Source organism: Muntiacus reevesi, chromosome 1, assembly GCF_963930625.1.
Source record: "Muntiacus reevesi chromosome 1, mMunRee1.1, whole genome shotgun sequence".
NCBI lineage: Eukaryota > Metazoa > Chordata > Mammalia > Artiodactyla > Cervidae > Muntiacus > Muntiacus reevesi.
The window spans coordinates 106,996,135-107,014,752 of NC_089249.1; the positions used below are offsets into that span (position 1 = coordinate 106,996,135).

General features: G+C 36.0%; 1 protein-coding gene across 1 annotated transcript in view; it reads left to right on the plus strand.

Moving 5' to 3' along the window:
* Positions 1–18,618, plus strand: part of DPYD (dihydropyrimidine dehydrogenase) — an 892,784-nt gene that overhangs the window by 373,905 nt on the left and 500,261 nt on the right. Inside the window, exon 11 of the mRNA XM_065908208.1 lies at positions 6,804–7,014. Within this exon, the coding sequence (XP_065764280.1) occupies positions 6,804–7,014 (211 nt within the window). The remainder of the gene's footprint in view (positions 1–6,803; positions 7,015–18,618) is intronic.

The following is an 18,618-nucleotide window of genomic DNA, read 5'->3' on the forward strand; positions in this document are numbered from 1 at the left end:
AACCACGTATTTTCCCCAAATATGGAGGTAAAAATCAAAGCTAAGAAGTGTTTTTTTTTTTCCCTCAGACAGTATGAAAAGAAAGTAACGATTTATTGGACTTCAAAAATGGAAATTTATGGATGCATTTGTTTCTAATTCCCTTGAATATTTATTGGTGGGGAAAAGGACAAGAGACATGTGTATGTTTGCTTGGTGTACCAGTTGTTCCTCATGAGAATAGGCTTATCAAACAAGTAAATAAATAAATATGTGTATCATGAACAGAAGTGTCCATATACTAAACTCACTGAATTGTTGATTATTAATGATCATTGGGGCTTCCCTGATGGCTCAGTGATAAAGAATCCACCTGCAATGCAGGAGACGCAGGAGATACAGATTCAACCCCTGGGTCAGGAGGCCCCCAGAGAAGAAAATGACAACCCACTCCAGTAGGCTTGCCTGAAAAATTCCATGGACGAGGAGACTGGTAGGCTATAGTCCATGGGGTTGTGAAGAGTCGAACATGACTGAGTGATGGAGCGCACACACAATGATCATACGCAAACGTTAGGTATTAAAAGGTGCTGACACTGACATCTGTGAACCAGTGATTAGCACAGGAGCCTGATTAATTTGAACAACAAAATGTTAAGACCTACTTCATGAAGTTAGACATTGGTCAGTCTGGTCCATCATAAAACATATGGCACTGAAACTGACAAATGAGAAGGAGTACCATTTGCTTTTTTGTTTCAAACTCACAGCATAGGATGCTCTGGTCAGGTAGCATGTCTTCTATTTAGAAGTGTCCCTTTCTTTAGGATGAATGTTTAGTAATTGTTGACTCCATTTACTACTAGTCAGTTGTCATTTTGTTAGCTTGAGTATCTTCGGGGTTTTCATATTAGTCATTCATCGTGGTAAACAAAATATTATTCAATGTCAACTGTATGCCAGTCATTTTATTAGATACTGATAGGACTGAAATCCACCTGATAACCTTTCATGTGGCATATTGGCTAGAATATATCCTGATTTGCCAGGCATCTGTCCAAATGTTCATTTTCTTGTACTCATCATTTCTTAAATATTTGAATGTCACGGCTGGATATTGGGAATAGAAAGTTAAGTAAGATATTCTGTCTGTGCCAGTTTACTGTCTAACAAATAAATACATTTAAATTCTGTTTTAATTTTCTATCTTTCTATCTTTAGATAATGTGTTCTATATCTCTACTATTTGCTTTATGAAGTAGTACTTCATGTTCTAAACTTACCCTTCCTTTGTATTCAAGGAGTCTCCATTAACTAATCTACAATATTGAGTTCATAAGTCCATCACCTGGTTCCTATACTTTGTGATTATACCTCTAAACTTACTTAGACCAGGAGGTTGGATTTCCTCTTTCCACTGAGGACAGCCTTCATCCAGCCAAACCCTTACCTTTAACTTGCCTTCGGCTAGATCCTTTCCGGTTCCAATTAGCCTTGTTTTGAAATTCAACAACTGTAGCTATACAGAGTCTCATTCTTTCAAATATACTAAAATTTCTGTCTTTGAATAAAATTGAATATCACAGGGTTTTGATTTAGCCATATCATAATTTTTAGATAAGCTTCATCATTTCTTAATATTCCTTTGGTTTCTTCTGTAGGAAGGAATACTTCTTCCCACAACAGTTTGTTTGTGAGGCCAGCAAGCAGGAGAATCGCTGAGGTTGTGAGATCAATCTGTAAATCATGATGGTGCCCACTGTGTTTTTGGCTTTTCGATCTGCAACAGACAGAAAATTTTGAAGCTAAATAATTAAAATAAACAACTCATATACAGATGTCATATCTCCTTTGTGAAAATTAAAATGAATTATGTGTTAAGCACTTAAAAACTGATTATGTGTTGAGAACTTAATAAATATAAGTACTTATTATTATTACTTTATTATTACTTATTATAAGTATAATTAATAAAATTATTAGTTAATATTATTTGTTATATTAATAATATGTATTATTATTATTGTCTGTATTTTCAACAGATTTCATAGTAATGGAAGTAAATTCCTTTGTTGTCTGCAAATAACTCAAAGGATATTTCACTTAACATATGGCTTCACTTACTTTGAATTTCTCATTTTCCTAATATTTCCCTATTGACTGCAGTAAATCTTATTATCTCAGTTCTTTTTTCAGTGTAATATCAATAATTTCCAAATAATTATATATGTTCAAGTCATGTTATGTAAAATGGAAAATCTAGGTACCAAATAGCAAAATAGCAGGACAGAGTGTGATTTATGTCTGCTGCTCAAATCTTAAATATTTGAGAGAGTGAATAGCATTGTAATTTTCAAAAGCAGAATTATGGAATGGTCTGTTTGGGGGCCAGTGTGTATACCTTCTGACATCTCTGCACAGTCAGATAGCTGGCACAAATACTGAATATTTGAATGCAAGTTATAAACCCTGCTGCATATGAAAAGTTATTATGTTAGTTGAGGGCATATTAAAATACAGTTTCTTCCTGTTCATAATTCTACATAGTTTTTAGGCTATAAGTTTTACTCAAAAGCCATGCAAGAGTACCACTAAATCTTATTCAGCCTTAATCTTACTGTAAATTCTGAAAAGTTCTGATTTATTTGCAGTGTTCAATAACTCATTCTAAGTTAAATGCCAAACTTGGTAAAAAGTATATAAGTTTATCTACATATAATAATATATACTATCTAAGTATTCATAGAGAAGAGTAGAAAGGACTGAAACACACCCTAAACGCGTCTGAGATGTGCTCCCAATATGTGCAGCTTTAGTTCGGGATTTTATTTTTGCCCTCCACAGAAAAGAGTACTATTATAAATACACATCATGTATTGATTTATTGATTTACTCACACCTAAAGATTTGGCATTGCTCTCCAGTCAAGTTTGCCATTATCATTAAAATTTAGCATCACTTGACATTTTTGAAATACAATAAGCTGGTTTATATTGATGAGCTATGAGACACTCCCTTATGCAAAGGTGACAGAAGTGATACAGAAAGCATATCACAGTATGGAGCTATGTTTATTTTGTAATTTGAAGTATTTAAGGAATATTTTGCTTTCCAGACATCAAGCATTTTTATTTTGTAGAAAGTTAAAGAAGAGCAGTTTTCATTCCAATCTTAAAGAAAGGCAAGGCCAAAGAATGCTCAAACTATCACACAATTGCACTCATCTCACACGCTAGTAAAGTAATGCTCAAAATTCTCCAAGTCAGCAATTCTTGTGAACCATGTATTCACATGAACTTCCAGATGTTCAATCTGGTTTTAGAAAAGGCAGAAGAACAAGAGATCAAATTGCCAACATCTGCTGGATCATTGAAAAAGCAAGAGAGTTCCAGAAAAACATCTATTTCTGCTTTATTGACTTCGCCAAAACCTTCGACTGTGTGGATCACAATAAACTGTGGAAAATTCTGAAAGAGATGGGCATACCAGACCACCTGACCTGCCTCTTGAGAAACCTGTATGCAGGTCAGGAAGCAACAGTTAGAACTGGACATGGAACAACAGACTGGTTCCAAATAGGAAAAGGAGTCTGTCAAGGCTGTATATTGTCACCCTGATTATTTAACTTATACGCAGAGTACATCATGAGAAACGCTGGGCTGGCAGAAACACAAGCTGGACTCAAGATTGCCGGGAGAAATATCAATAACCTCAGATATGCACATGACACCACCCTTATGGCAGAGAGTGAAGAGGAACTAAAGAGCCTCTTGATGAAAGTGAAGGAGGAGAATGAGAAGTTGGCTTAAAGCTCAACATTCAGAAAACTAAGATCATGGCTTCCGGTCCCATCACTTCATGGGAAATAGATGCGGAGACAGTGGAAACAGTGTCAGACTTTATTTTTTTGGGCTCCAAAATCACTGCAGATGGTGATTGCAGCCATGAAATTAAAAAACACTTACTCCTTGGAAGGAAAGTTATGACCAACCTAGACAGAATATTAAAAAGCAGAGACATTATTTTTCCAACAAAGATACGTCGAGTCAAGGCTATGGTTTTTCCAGTGGTCATGTATGGATGTGAGAGTTGGACTATCAAGAAAGCTGAGCGCAGAAAAATTGATGCTTTTGAACTGTGGTGTTGGAGAAGACTCTTGAGAGTCCCTTGGACTGCAAGGAGATCCAACCAGTCCATCCTAAAGGAGATCAGTCCTGGGTGTTCATTGGAAGGACTGATGTTGAAGCTGAAACTCTAATACTTTGGCCACCTCATGTGAAGAGTTGACTCATTGGAAAAGACCCTGATGCTGGGAGGGATTGAGGGCAGGAGGAGAAGGGGAGGACAGAAGATGAGATGGCTGGATGGCATCACCGACTTGATGGACGTGAATTTGAGTAAACCTCGGGCGTTGGTAACGGATAGGGAGGCATGGTGTACTGCGATTCATGGGGTTGCAAAGAGTCGGACAAGACTGAGCGACTGAACTGAACTGAACTGAAAGACGAGTATAAGTTTTTTGGCTTTTCCTTTTTTTTTTTTCCCCCTTACTTTTGCTGTTGAGTTACCTTTATGTTGGAGTCATGATCTTACAGCTAAGTGTTACTGAGTAGGTTGAAAAATGATTTGGGGGAAAAGTGAATTCAGAAAAGGACAACTTCAAATAAATTGCATTTATTTCACCTTCTACAAGTGAAAGTTTGCTTCAGGTGTTTTACATTTCTGAATTGCCTTAAGCAACACCACAAACCAATTAATGTAGCTAGGTATTGTTATCCCCTTTTTATATGTAAGGTCAAAGCGATTCAGCAACTATCCCAAATAAGCAATGGAAGTAGATTTCAAACTGATTCAATTTCACTTCTAGAGATTTCCCTTCTAAACCACAAACATTTTGAAAGCCACTGTCTTGTGTATTTACCACCCGCAATATCCATTTATTTATTGGTTTTGCTATTGCTAATCTCTTAATTTTATAATTAAAAGGAAAAGATTGTGTGATAGTAGTTTGTGGAGCTCAGTTTTCAAATCTTCAAAACCAGTTTTCAAAAAATACCAAATTAAGACATAGACTGAAATAGCTTCATTTCAATATACAGTAATGTGTTTTTCAAATTAAAAAATCATCCCTTGAAGGAGTTGATTTAGATATTTTTAGATTTTTATGACATTGTAATTTTCATACCATAAATATTCTGTATATTTGTTTATATGCTGTGACTCTATGCTATTATGTTATGTGAGAATTTTTCTTCTCTGAGGAAAAAAAATTTCACTCCGTTATGGGTGATACTAATCTCACTGACAATTCATGGTATAGATCAATGGGTGATCTAATCTCACTGAAAATTCACGGTATAGCTCTGAAGTTCAGAGATAGGCAGCTATAGTCTAAAATGACGTGGTTCACAAAGTGTCACTTCTGGAACAGCAGCAAAGCATCACCTAGCAATTTGTTAGAAATGCAGATTCTCGGGCCTCATTCAGTCCTATGGAACCGGGGGTAAGCCCGTGCAGTGTTGTATCAGGTCTTCTAAGGTGATTCCGATGTACTGCAAAGATTGGAACCACCACTCATGGTTGGAGTGCTGAGAGATGGGACCATGGCTTCATCGTAACACTGAGCAGGTTACATTTTGTCTCAGTTTTTTCATTTTGTTGTAGCCCAAATAATTCCTGGTTAGAAGCCTTACACATTCAACTTTCTCAACCTCACTTGTCAACTGAGAATCTACCTTTCTTCCATTGGGTCGGGAAAGAGTGAGACTAGACACACTCACAACCTCTCCTATGGGCTGTTTTTACATTTCCTGCAAAAGACTAGTCAACATACTGGTTAGGATCACATTAACAAAGGCCTGGCCCCCAATACAGTAAGTGGAAAAAGAAGTGAATATGTACATCTTAACATTCTATCTTAATAGACATCCCATTAGGGGCACAAAAACAAAAACTAGGGTGTCCAATTTTATGGCAGAATAAATTATGTGAGATACGTGGAATAACTGGGAATTTGTCAAGAGGAACATGTTTGTTTCTCTTTCTTGAAATTTTCATTTTTTTTTCAAAAGTAAATATTACTTGTTTGTTGGTTCTGCGAAATTTCTCTAATCTTTTCTCTTTCCTATCATTCTAATCAGTTACTTCCAGAGACTTGCTCACCCACTTTATGGACTTTTTGCTAGTTTAGATATATGCAGCCTGGTAATAATCAGAATTAATTTTCATAAAAGGGATGATTAAAAAGAGAACTTAACCTACAGAAATAAAAGCATAAGGAGACTGCGCTATTCTAGTGAGAAACCTCACACACCGCCAGCCATAGGGCATGCACTACCTAAAACCTCAGAAATAGCTTGTGATGTCATGATCTGGGCTTCCTGGATGGCGCTAGTGGTAAAGAACCCACCTGCCAGTTCAGGAGACAAGAGACACAGGTTCAGTCTCCTGGTCTGGAAGATCTCCTGGTGGAGGGCATGGCAACCCACTCCAGTATTCTTGCCTAGAGAATCCCATGGACAGAGGAACCTGGAGAGCAAAAGTCCTTAAGGTAGCACAGAGTCTAACATGACTGAAGTGACTTAGCATGCATGCACGCTCTCCATGATCTATAAAATTCCACATGACAACTTCAATCCAAGACTTCCTGTGTCAGTGATTTACAAAATGTGAACAGCTGATAACTGAATCTCAGCTTTGGTGAAAAAAAAAACTTCATGTTGATTTAAACATTATAAGCTTTAGCATGAATAATTGAGTTAAAAATCAAATATTAAATCAAGAAGAAACATTTTCAGGTTTTTCTCTGTTCTGTTTCATTTTAGATGGAGCTTGCTAGAGAAGAAAAATGTGAATTTTTGCCTTTCTTGTCTCCACGGAAGGTTATAGTAAAAGGTGGGAGAATTGTTGCTGTGCAATTTATTCGGACAGAGCAAGATGAAACTGGAAAATGGAATGAAGATGAAGATCAGATAGTCTGTCTGAAAGCCGATGTGGTCATCAGTGCCTTTGGCTCAGTTCTGAGTGATCCTAAAGGTAGAGTGCTTGGGAGCTTAAATGTGTTATGCAATTGTCTGTTATTTTACTGCCCTAATGGTTTCCAGCTTTCAGGGAATTGTTTTTCACTTGAAGATGCGTTTCCTTCTTCTAGTATGGAATGCCAGAAATCTTGATTTGCAAGACTTAAAAATGGTATTTAATACTTATACAGAATTATTTTTAAAGTGCTGGGAATCGAAGACAACATTAATCTTTCTTTTAAGCTTACAGTCAAAATACATACCCTACTTTGTAACAATGTTTGCCTTGTTTCCTCTATAAAAATCAGCTTTTTCTTCAGTTAGACCTAGAGTAAGAAAATGTGACAGAGAACTTGTAATAGCCAATCTTCAGTGATTCAAGCAAATTAAGATCTAATGAATAGTCAAAAATAGAACTCATGTTTACTATTTTTTGCATACCAAATTATCACTAAAAATATCAAAATTGTCAAATTAGGAAGTTTGAACTTCTGTCATTTCATCTAAATGGCATAAATGGACATGCTAAGAACAAAATGCTTTGAACAAGATATGAGAAAAATAAATATATAACATTCCAACTGAATAATAAGTCAATCAACTAAGACTATTTTGTGTTTTTGCCTCGCACACAGTTTTTGTGGGCCACTTTACATAAAGGCTTAGGTTCCTCCGTACCCTTCATTTTGCAAATCTTTTACCTTTTACTGCACACCGTCAAAATGACATCTATTTTATTAACTAAAAGGAAAATAAAGAAAGATGTTTCTCTAATTTCAAGATTCATTAGGAAAAACAGTAAGTAAAATTTCTGAACCTGATGATTCCTATAGCTTCCTACTATATCCATGCTAAAATTACATTTTGCGTCTGAAACAGAAAAAGATAATGCTTGCAAATGTGCATTTTTATCCAATAGATAAGTAAAACGTTTAACCACTCATCAGGATATTTTATCTGCAGGACATCAAACATCTTGGTATTTGGAAACATCCAGATGTTTAATGTCATCAAGATAAATGTTTTCAAATAGTTGGATGATGGCCTGAATTTGTCACTTTTCATCTAGACATTTATGTGATATGCAGACATAGTCACAGTGCGCTTTGTTATTCATTGATGAGTTCAGGAAGGGAAAAGAGAGCAACGTATAAACTGTATTCTGTTATCTAAAAAAAGATCATAATATTCTTACTGCTCTGTATATGACTGAAAACTGAGTAAAAATTTGAATCACTTAACTTGCAATTCTGTTGATTTTTTGTCTATCAAAAAACAATTTATCTTACCATTTAAATTTATGTTCCACAACTGACAACTCTAATATTAAGAAAAATATATCTTTTCCCTAGCAAACTTAAGTAGATGTGACTCAGAAAATCATAGAATACAGCTTTCCAAAGCTTATGTTGGTGTGTGTGTGAAGAGTGAAAAGATTTAACTTAATATTTAAAATATTGAGTAGAAGAAAAGAAAATCTGATTTACTTGTGTTTATTGAACTAAATCGTTTAAAAATTTATTTGTGAATTTTGTTCCAAAATTTTCTTGTGTATGTTTCGTCCAGTGCTCTATATGTTTCACCCCATATACATTAGAGAAATCAAGGAAAAATGATTAAACCTTCCCTTTCCCTTTTTTTCCCCCTCCTCCTGAAAAACAAACTGCTTGAGAAAATTTTCCTCAAATAGAACTACTTGCTTTACGAGGACCTTCAACGTTGACATTAATAAGAGCTACTTTCTAGTTAGAGGGGAGCTGGAAGAGCTGCAATGTTAAATAGCATTCACGTCTCTACTGCTTTCTAAATATATTCAATACTGTTTTTTGAATGAAATACATTTAAAAAATGGTAGGGAGAAATATCATTTGTGAAAAGTTGATCAAGAAGATCTTACCCAAGTGGTATTTAAAATCTTGAAACAATAATTTCAAAGAAAACTTTCATGTGCACGTGTTATCAGATATTGTGAAAATCAGATTGTAGGAGGCAAGTTGTCAGTTGGGGTAAGAAGAGAAGCTCTTTGTGTCTCTTCTGCCCTGAATCTTATCCCATCTAAATACTCCTGTGATATGATTTATGTATGATACTTCTGTGATTATTGCATATGTGGTATTATATATTTCAATATATTTACTTATAACCTCTTTCTTAAATCATCAATCTGCTTTTCTACCCTTCTTCTTCACTCCTTCCCAGGCTCACTTTGTATAGACTCCAGTGAACTGCACACAAAACTCGGTGTAATCTTTTCACTCCTTATTCTATTTTCTGCATTTGACAGTGTTAAATATTTCTTTCTGTTTGAAAAACTCTCTTCTGTGTCACTTAACCTTTCTGAGCCTCAATTTCTTCCTCTATAACAAAACATGGATAATAATATATACTCTTTCTACCTCTCAGGACAGTTGTCAGAATTAAAATGAAGTAATGTGAAATGCTTTGGAATTGAAACTGTAACACTTTATTATTGTTTATGACACTCCATTTTCTTGCTTTTTCTTTTAACTGTTCCTTTTCCACTGTCACTGACTGTTTCCTTCCTCTAAAAAGTTCAGACTTTGCCCATTTTCTCTTTTCTTAGTATATTTATTTCTTCACTGAACTCTATTCATTTATCCATCCATACATTAATTCCTGTTAAGAATGTTTAACAGACAACTTCTATGTGGCAAGTGGGAGCCAGACTTACAATAGGCACTATTGCACTTCTGTATAAAATGACTCTGAAATCTCTTTCTCTACTCTTCATTTCTCAGCAGATATTTCATCCTCTGTTTATGCTCATGCATGTAACAAGCATTTAGTGAGTTTCTAGTGAATTCCAGGTACCAAAATGTATTCTGGAGAGTACAAAGATGAATGAAGTATTTCTTGAACTTAAAAACTTCAGAGACTGGGGCTGGAGGTAGACCTTCAAACAAAAAGTTTGTTTTTATCAAGTTTAGAATACATTTAGAGAGATATGCACAAAATAAGGATCTCCTCAACAGGTTGCCCTAAGACTGATTTCCTCTCAAGTTTGCTATTATTGGAAATGGTACAATAGTTCTCTTCTCACTAAAGTTCAAAAATGATATCCCAGATTCAGATATCTAATTCCAATTTTGCTTTTCATTAAAGTCACCAGTGTTATCCTGTACAAGAGGATGAAACTCCTACTGACTGGCTGAAAACTTCTTTACTTTCCAGTATTCCCTGTTGAACTGTTCCTCCTAGTATCTAGTACAGGGTGGATTCCATAGTGGTTAATTTGGAAAGTCCTTGGTGAATGTATTATGTAAATATATGCTGAAGAATTAAAGGAATGAAATAAACGACAGTACAGTGATAATTTATACTCACCACATTATCTGATTATAATAATATTTTAAGTGAAAATAGTGAAATGAAATTGTAGTGTCTCAATTATATCAATAATAGTTGTTTATAAAGGTAAACTAAATTGTGAAATCCGAAGAAAATTATTTTTCTAATTTTTTCTTATATACATTATTTCGTAAGTCCCTTAATTTATGTGTTGCACAATGGAGAATATAAAATAGCTTTAGTATTAAGTACCAAGTGTATCTCTAATATTATTTCATGCCATAAAAATAGTAACTGCCTCAATAGCTTATAGAAAAGAAAAATGTGTCAAATTTATAAAACAAATTTGTATAATATCCTTAGATTACAATTGCTAATTATTTCATTCTTCCCAAGGCTTATCACAATTATAAGTAATCATCATTATTTTACTTAATTCTGTTTTATTTCTCTCTCTCTCTTTTTTTTTTGGATTGTAGCAGTGAGTAGAAGCTAAGAACAAAAGACTACATATTCTACATCCTTATGCATGGAATTTATGTGTGCTTATTATAAGCACAATTAAATTGAATCCTTCATTAACTACTGTTACAAATTCTAAAGGTAGTATGTTGTCCAATTTCTAATTTGATTGGGATGATAAATTCTTAGCCTTATTTAATATCTTTCCTATGAAAAACTCAAGGTGGTTCCACCTTTTCAAAATTCTCATCCATTTCCTCTAAGAATGTAAGATCCCAAATCACATTTAATTTGGATTTTAGTATTCAAGTCTGATTTTAAAGGCTCTCAGTAAATTAAGCACAGGCTGCCTCTAACTGGCATTTCTACTCCACAAATGTTGCCCTTCACTGGAAATTTTAAAACATGTATTTATTTATTGTAAGAGCATATGTTTCATGATTGATATAAGAAGTCTTTTCTTCTGTTAAACACCAACATCAGTGTTTATGGAGTTGAGTTTTCCCTCTTTTTGTTAGGACAAGGTCAAGTTTAGACACTTTTATCCTTATTTTATTCCCTTTTCTTTCTGCTTGGAACCAAACTACCAGTTACGAAAAAAATGTTATGAAAAATCTCTATTGTTAGTGTGGAATTGATAAGGAGACTCTGTTACCATTTTTACTGACCTCACAGTTTCATTTTTTCAGGGGAGGTGATAACATATGTCCTTGTCTGCACATTCCTAGGAGGTGTAGATGATACAGTTTTGTCTGCTTTTCCACAACTGAAGGAAGGCACTTTCAACTATGCCATGACCTCGGTGCCTCTTTCACATGCTGCACCAAATCATTCTCATTCCTTTGAAATGTCTACTTTGAAAAGACCCATGTGCTTTGATGTTTCAGAACCTGTAATAATTTATCTTCTAGTTAGATTGTAAATCCCCAAAGGACAGAGGATGTATCTTTACAGTACGTTGTAGTCCCAATAAAAGCCATGATAGATACTTAGTTTATATTTGTGTGTTTGATTTGACTTGATTCTTATTAAGATTTTAATTTCTTTATTTGTTGTTGTTGCTCAGTCTCTTGTGACTCTTTGTTATGTCCAACTCTTTGTGATCTCATGGGCTGCCACACGCTAAGCTCCTCTGTCCTTCACTGTCTCTGAGAGTTTGCTCAATTTCATGTCCATTGAGTCGGTGATGCTATCTAACCACTTCATTCTCTGCCACGCCCTTCTTTTGCCTTCAATGTTCCCCAGCCTCAAGTCTTTTCCAGTTTTATTATACCTAGTTGTTATATTTTTCCTGCTTTGGGGCTTATTTGATTTATTTTTCTTAGAAAACATAAATGTTAGAAAAGTAATTCTGTTTTTTCTTTGCTATTGATTTTTCCCTTGTTTTGGCATAAATTGTTGAATTCTTTATAATCCAATAAATATGACACTAATTAGAGTCCGTCTGGTGTAGCAGCTTAGAGCAGGGGCTCTGGAGCCAGGCTGCCCAGCTGGAAATCTGGCTCCCTTAGCCTCTTTGTACTTCACGATCTTGATCTTTTAAGAAGGAAAATTATAGTATCTACCTTCTAGCATTATTTTAAGAATAAATAAATTAATGATATATGTAAGGCACTTAGATATATGTCTAGCACGTAGTGAACATCTCTTACGTTGTAGATGTTACTATCCTTGTGTAACAAAATAACACTTTAATAATTAAATTGATTTATAGTTGAGTTATAGTACCCCCTTATGACGGTATGAATCTTATCTAGGGATAAAAACCTTAAGAATTAGGACTTCATCTGGGGCCTTGCAGGTTCTGTCCACATGTCTGTAAATGAGTAAAACAGAAGCTCTTACAAATTATGAATTTTTAAATGAGAAAATGTTTTCTTTATTTCATTATTTTTACTTTACAGAAAAAAAGTACACAGTTTGTAACTGTATCATATGTTTTCAAAATGTTTTATGATCAATTCTGATGATTTTAATACCATGGAGAGGAGCTTTTTTCAACTAATTTTAGTACTTAGAAATCTGCATTTTGGGTTTTCCATAAATCAAATGTTTAAAGATTAGAGGATATGTTTAATATCTTTGTTTTCTCCTCTTGAACAAGGTAAAGTCTGGGCCAAATTTTTGTTTTGTATGATTGCTCATTTTTATGTGAAAAAGGAAAGAGAGAACCACTGTTGATGTTGCTAAATTGAAGCCTTTAAGCACTCAAAAATTATGGGATTAGATAACTAAGGTTAAAAACCTTTGTTTTCGGAAGAAGGATGAATGGCGGCAGTAATACCCACTCAGGAAAACGCCGCCCAGCCTGCTCGGGCTAGCGAGTGACGAGGGGACTGAACTCTGCGGGCATATCTCCGGGCGTAGCACGAGTGTGTGGTGCTTCTAGGGAAGGAGTTTGTGTACTTCACCCAGAGGCTGCGTTTTCTTCCGGCTCATCTCACTAGAGACAATGAGGAAACAGAAGGCCCAGTGCTTTCTTAACCTTTACTGCCCCCCCTCAGAAATCAGCTGCCTTCATAGCATTAATAGCAATTAGTTCCATAAGGAAGGGTTATTTTTTGGGGGGTAGGATGGGAGAGGGGCTGGCAGGATGGTGGGGAGGCTATAAAATGACTTACCAGCTCCTCTTATTAGAAGGCCCTCAGAAAGTGTTTTCCAAAACCTCATGGAGTAAATAAAAGATTCTGCCAATACTAGCTTCAAGTGTAGTCTGATTCAGTTGCTGTAACCCTGAAAAAAGGAGCAGCCCGTAGGTTAATTTGCCTTATTCTGGCCTACGCCAGAGTTTGAAAAGGCTAGGTATGTAAGGAATAGTGTGCATGAATCCATGACGATGCAGATATTCAGGAATTTTTCAAAAGGGCCCGTTTTTCCTCCGTTATTTTAGGTATTGGGAAAAACTAGAAAAATATTTTAAATTGAACAGTACATGAGTTAAGTGCCCAGTAGTCATAGTTATCTGTGCTTGAAAAGACATGACATCAGTATATTTAATTTGCTTTTTTCTTATTAAAATGTTATTTATATGCTACTTCACTAATGGAAGTGGGAACACTAGGGCATTTTAATAACCTGCCCTTTTTAACAAGCATGTTTCATCTTTCAAACAATAAAACAGCTCCTTCAGAAGCCACTGATGGCACTTAGAAATTCAGCAAACTTTTCTTTGAATAATTGTCTACTTTTTGTGGCTTTTAACTTTCAGAATTCCTTTTCTGCCTTACCAAAAATAAAAAGGAGAGTCTCGGATGGAATGGAATATCAAGTTGAGAATGTGTCATAATCGATCAGATTTTCCCTATTGTATGCATTTTTATAAACAGAAATGTTTACAACATAGTTTCAAAGTACAGATTAAGGAATACTATACTTTAATGCTAACTAGGAGAACTTTTTGACTGATGGCAGAAATGTTAGAGGAAGGGCCTCACTGATGATTAATATGACTAGGAATGGATAGATAGAATTGAAAAGTAGAGTAGCAGTCATACTAGCACTGATGTTTTCCTTACTTACATTTCCAAATATTGTGAGAGGGACTTAACTGATTTTGTTTAGTGTCTAAGTCTTGTCTGACTCTTTTGCAACCCCACGGAGCTCCTCTGTCCATGGGATTTTCCAGGCAAGAATATTGGAGTGAGCTGCCCTTTCTTTTTTTAGGGGGGGTCTTCTCAACCCAGAGATGGAACACATACCTGCATTGCAGGCAGATTCTTTACCACTGAACCACCAGGAAGACTGCTGGAAGGGACTTAAGAGATAATATACTGCAGACTCCTAATTTCACAAGTTTATTTGTTTAGCTAATAGTTTCTGATGGTCTGCTGTTCCAGACACTGAATGTGTTCTCAGGATAAAGCGGAGAACAGGTAGATGCAAACTTGGCATCCAGGAATGCAGTTTAACCAGGCAAGACTCACATTCATAATAAATTGTGCTGGGAGAAGTTTAGAGTCCCCGGGGAAGCAGAGAGAGAACAATCTGAAGGTTCAGAGAAGCTTCCTAGAGGAAGTGGGTTGTAAATTGAAGGCTGAGTGATGTGTAGGAGTTTCCAGGTGGAATGGGGGTGGAAGGGAGAGAGCCAGGGGGAGATTATGCAACTTGCTCAACATCACATTGTTAGATTAAGTAGTCATTTTACAGTCATTTTTAAAAGCTATATTAAAAAAATAGCATGTCTTTAGAAAGTTATCATCCTACTTATTTCATGCATGTTCTTTCTCATCATTATAAATGAAGGTCTGAATTTTTCATTTTTATGTCCAAAATTTAACTTTTTATTGTATGATTTCTATTATTTATTCTCATTATTTTTCATTCAATGAATAACTTTTTAATATCCAAATATGTTATAGGGCCTATCCAGGCACTAAGAATACAAATATGAGTAAAAGGGAGTCTTTGCCTTTCAGGGACTCATATAGGCTAATAAGAGAAACAGGCATGTAAATAATACATGCACTGTAGCATAATGTAGCATAATGCTAATCTGCAGTGATATTTGGTGTGGGTTTTAGGGCTTGAGTAGGAGTTTCTCCTGGTCAAGCCTGAAAAGATGATGCTAAGAAGATGCTGTGAATGTGCTGCACTCAATATGTCAGCAAACTTGGAAAACTCAGCAGTGGCCTCAGGACTGGAGAAGGTCAGTTTTCATTCCAGTCCCAAAGAAAGACAACACCAAAGAGTGTTCAAACTACCGCACAATTCCACCCATCTCACATGCTAGCAAAGTAGTGCTCAAAATTCTCCAAGATAGGCTTCAGCATGAACCAAAAACTTGCAGATGTTCAAGCTGGATTTAAAAAAGACAGAGGAACCAGAGGTCAAATTGCCAACATCTGTTAGATTATAGAAAAATCAAGAGAATTCCGGAAAAATTTCTACTTCTGCTTCTAGTTCATTGAGTGCTTCACTGACTATGCTAAAGCCTTTGACTCTGTGAATCAAAACAAATGGTGGAAAAGTCTTCAAGAGGTGGGAATACCAGGCCACATTGTCTGCCTCCTGAGAAACCTGTATGTGGTCAAGAAGTACAAATTAGAATAGGACATGGCACAACAGACTGGTTCCAAATAGAACAAGGAGTATGTCAAGGCTGTAGATTGTCACCCTGCTTATTTAACTTATATGCAGAGTACATCATGAGAAATGCTGGGCTGGATGAAGCACAAACTGGAATCAAGATTGCTGGGAGAAATATCAATAACCTCAGATATGCAGATGACACCACCACTATGGCAGAAAGTGAAGAGGAACCAAAGAGCCTCTTGATGAAAGTGAAAGAGGAGAGTGAAAAAGTTGACTTAAAGCTCAACATTCAAAAAACTAAGATCATGGCATCTGGTTCCATCACTTCATGGCAAATAGATGGGGAGACAATGGAAACAGTGACAGACTTTATTTTCTTGGGCTCCAAAATCACAGCACATGATAACTGCAGCCATGAAATTAAAAGATGCTTACTCCTTGGAAGAAAAGCCATGACAAACCTAGACAGTGTATTAAAAAGTAGAGACATTACTTTGCCAACAAAGGTCCATATAGTCAAAACTATGTTTTTTCCAGTAGTCATGTATGAATGTGAGCTTTGGACCATAAAAAACGCTGATCATTGAAGAATTGATGCTTTTTGAACTGTGGTGTTGGAGAAGACTCTTTGAGAGTCCCTTAGACAGCAAGGAGATCAAACCAGTCAATCTTAAAGGAAATAAACCCTGAATATTCATTGGAAGGACTGATGCTGAAGCTGATGCTCTAATACTTTGGCTACCTGATGCAAAGAGCTCACCTGATGCTGGGAAAGGTTGAAGGCAGGAGGAGAAGGGAACAACAGAGAATGAGGTGGTTGGATGGCATCACCGACTCAGTGGACATGAGTTTGAGCAAACTCCAGGAAATGGTGAAGGACAGGATAGCCTGGTATGCTTCAGTCCATGGGGGTGTGAAGAGTTGGACTCGACTTAGTGACTGAACAACAACAAGGATTTTCTCTGTTAGAGGGAATATCATATACAAGGTGCAAGCTGATAAACGGCCTTAGGTGACCAGACAGTAGTGAGAAATTCTGTTTAGCTGGAGCACATGCTGCATGTTAAGATATGGTGGGAAGTGGATAGGGGTAAGATTGGAGGAAGTTTGTCTACAAATTTAGGTGAAATTAGGAGACTTAACATCCTAAGCCAGGGGTTGTGAATTTTGTCCTGTACACACCCAACTGATAAATGAGGAGGCTTAAATATTGGAGAGATCTTTGTGTTAATGTGATAGTTCTGGTAGGTGCTGGATCTTCCTTCTCTCTGCTTGGGTTTGAACCATTTGTAATATTCTTCAAATAGTTGGGAAACCATGAAGTCACCCTTAAGGAGCTTCATATCAAAAGGCAAATATGTTTCCTGCTATTAGATACCTGAAGTAGGTAAGTTACTCAGCAGTCATGGGTGTGATCCAACAATGCAGGTTCCCTGTTGGGAAGCTGAAGCAGGAAGGTTTTTAGTATTAAGGCATCCTCAACTGGGCAGCTGTCAAGCTGTACTCTTGGCAAGGGTGTGCTGTTGTTCAGTCGCCCAGTCGCTCTTTGCAGCCCCATGGATTGGAGTGCCCCAGCCTCCCTGTTCCTCACCATCTCCTGGAGTTTGCCCAAGTTCATGTTCATTGCATTGGTGATGCCACACATGCCTAATTTCTTATTTCATATCTGCTAATTATAGTTACCAATTGCAGCTTTTTAAAGAGAGGTAAGATACAGAGTGACACCACGAGTATTATACCAATATTTGTTTCCCCGCATGAAAGGAAGCATCAGTAGTGTGAAATAAACATGCTTCTCCAAGGTGGCAGTGATAGTGATAAAGATGGCCTGGGATTAACACAGAATAGTATTGATGAAACCAGTTAAAAGACTGTCAATTTGCATGGTTACTGCTTAAGGCTTAAGTTAAGTTAAAGGACATAGCACTATTGAAGAACATTCAGAATCCAGACGTATTTTTCACACAGACATTAATGACTTGGTCATCTGTATGATAAAGAGGTGGAATATGGAGAATCTAGCATGGGATCTGATTAGATGTAATCAGATATGTCCATATAATGCCTGAAGAACTCATGAAAGCAGCAGGTAAAACAAATAGATCTGAGGGAAATGGTGATGTGTTTCATTTGGATTTGCTAATCCATTCAAAAGCTGGATATAGGACTAGAACTAAGAAGTTTCAGGTTGAAAAGAGACATTAGGTATTATTATATATCATTTGTCTTTTCACTGTCATAAACTAGTGTCTAGAATAGTGGTTACTCATTGGTTGAATTAATGAATAAAGACTATTATAACTTATAATTTAGATGACAGTTTCTTAAAAGTATGAATAAAGAGGACATGTGGCATTTCGTCTGGAAATCAAGAAGAATCTATCATATTATGAACAGGGAAAAAAATCAGCCTTTCTTATGCTGATCTTTAGGTGGTAAATATTTTAGGAGGACATGGGCATCAAGACAGTTTTAGTCTGTGATGCTGCACCTCCACCACCTTTCCATTATATAATGCCTGAGAAATAAAACATTGACATATCCTTTGTATTGTTGGCCCAGTGATGAGAATGAATCCTTTTTTAGTCTTCCTGTATGTTGTCTTGCTTTTAACCCTATTTTAGATAAGTAGCATTCTCAGGAAACCAATAGTAAAACTGTACATATTTTCTTAAAAACTGCCCTAATAATCAGATTTTTTTTTCTGACTGAAAAAATTATTGTCTTTTTATTATAGAATATACTGTGCAGAGTGAGGATAAAGTGGTAGAGTTTAAAACAAGTACTGGCATTTCTGCAGAATTATCATCCAAAATAA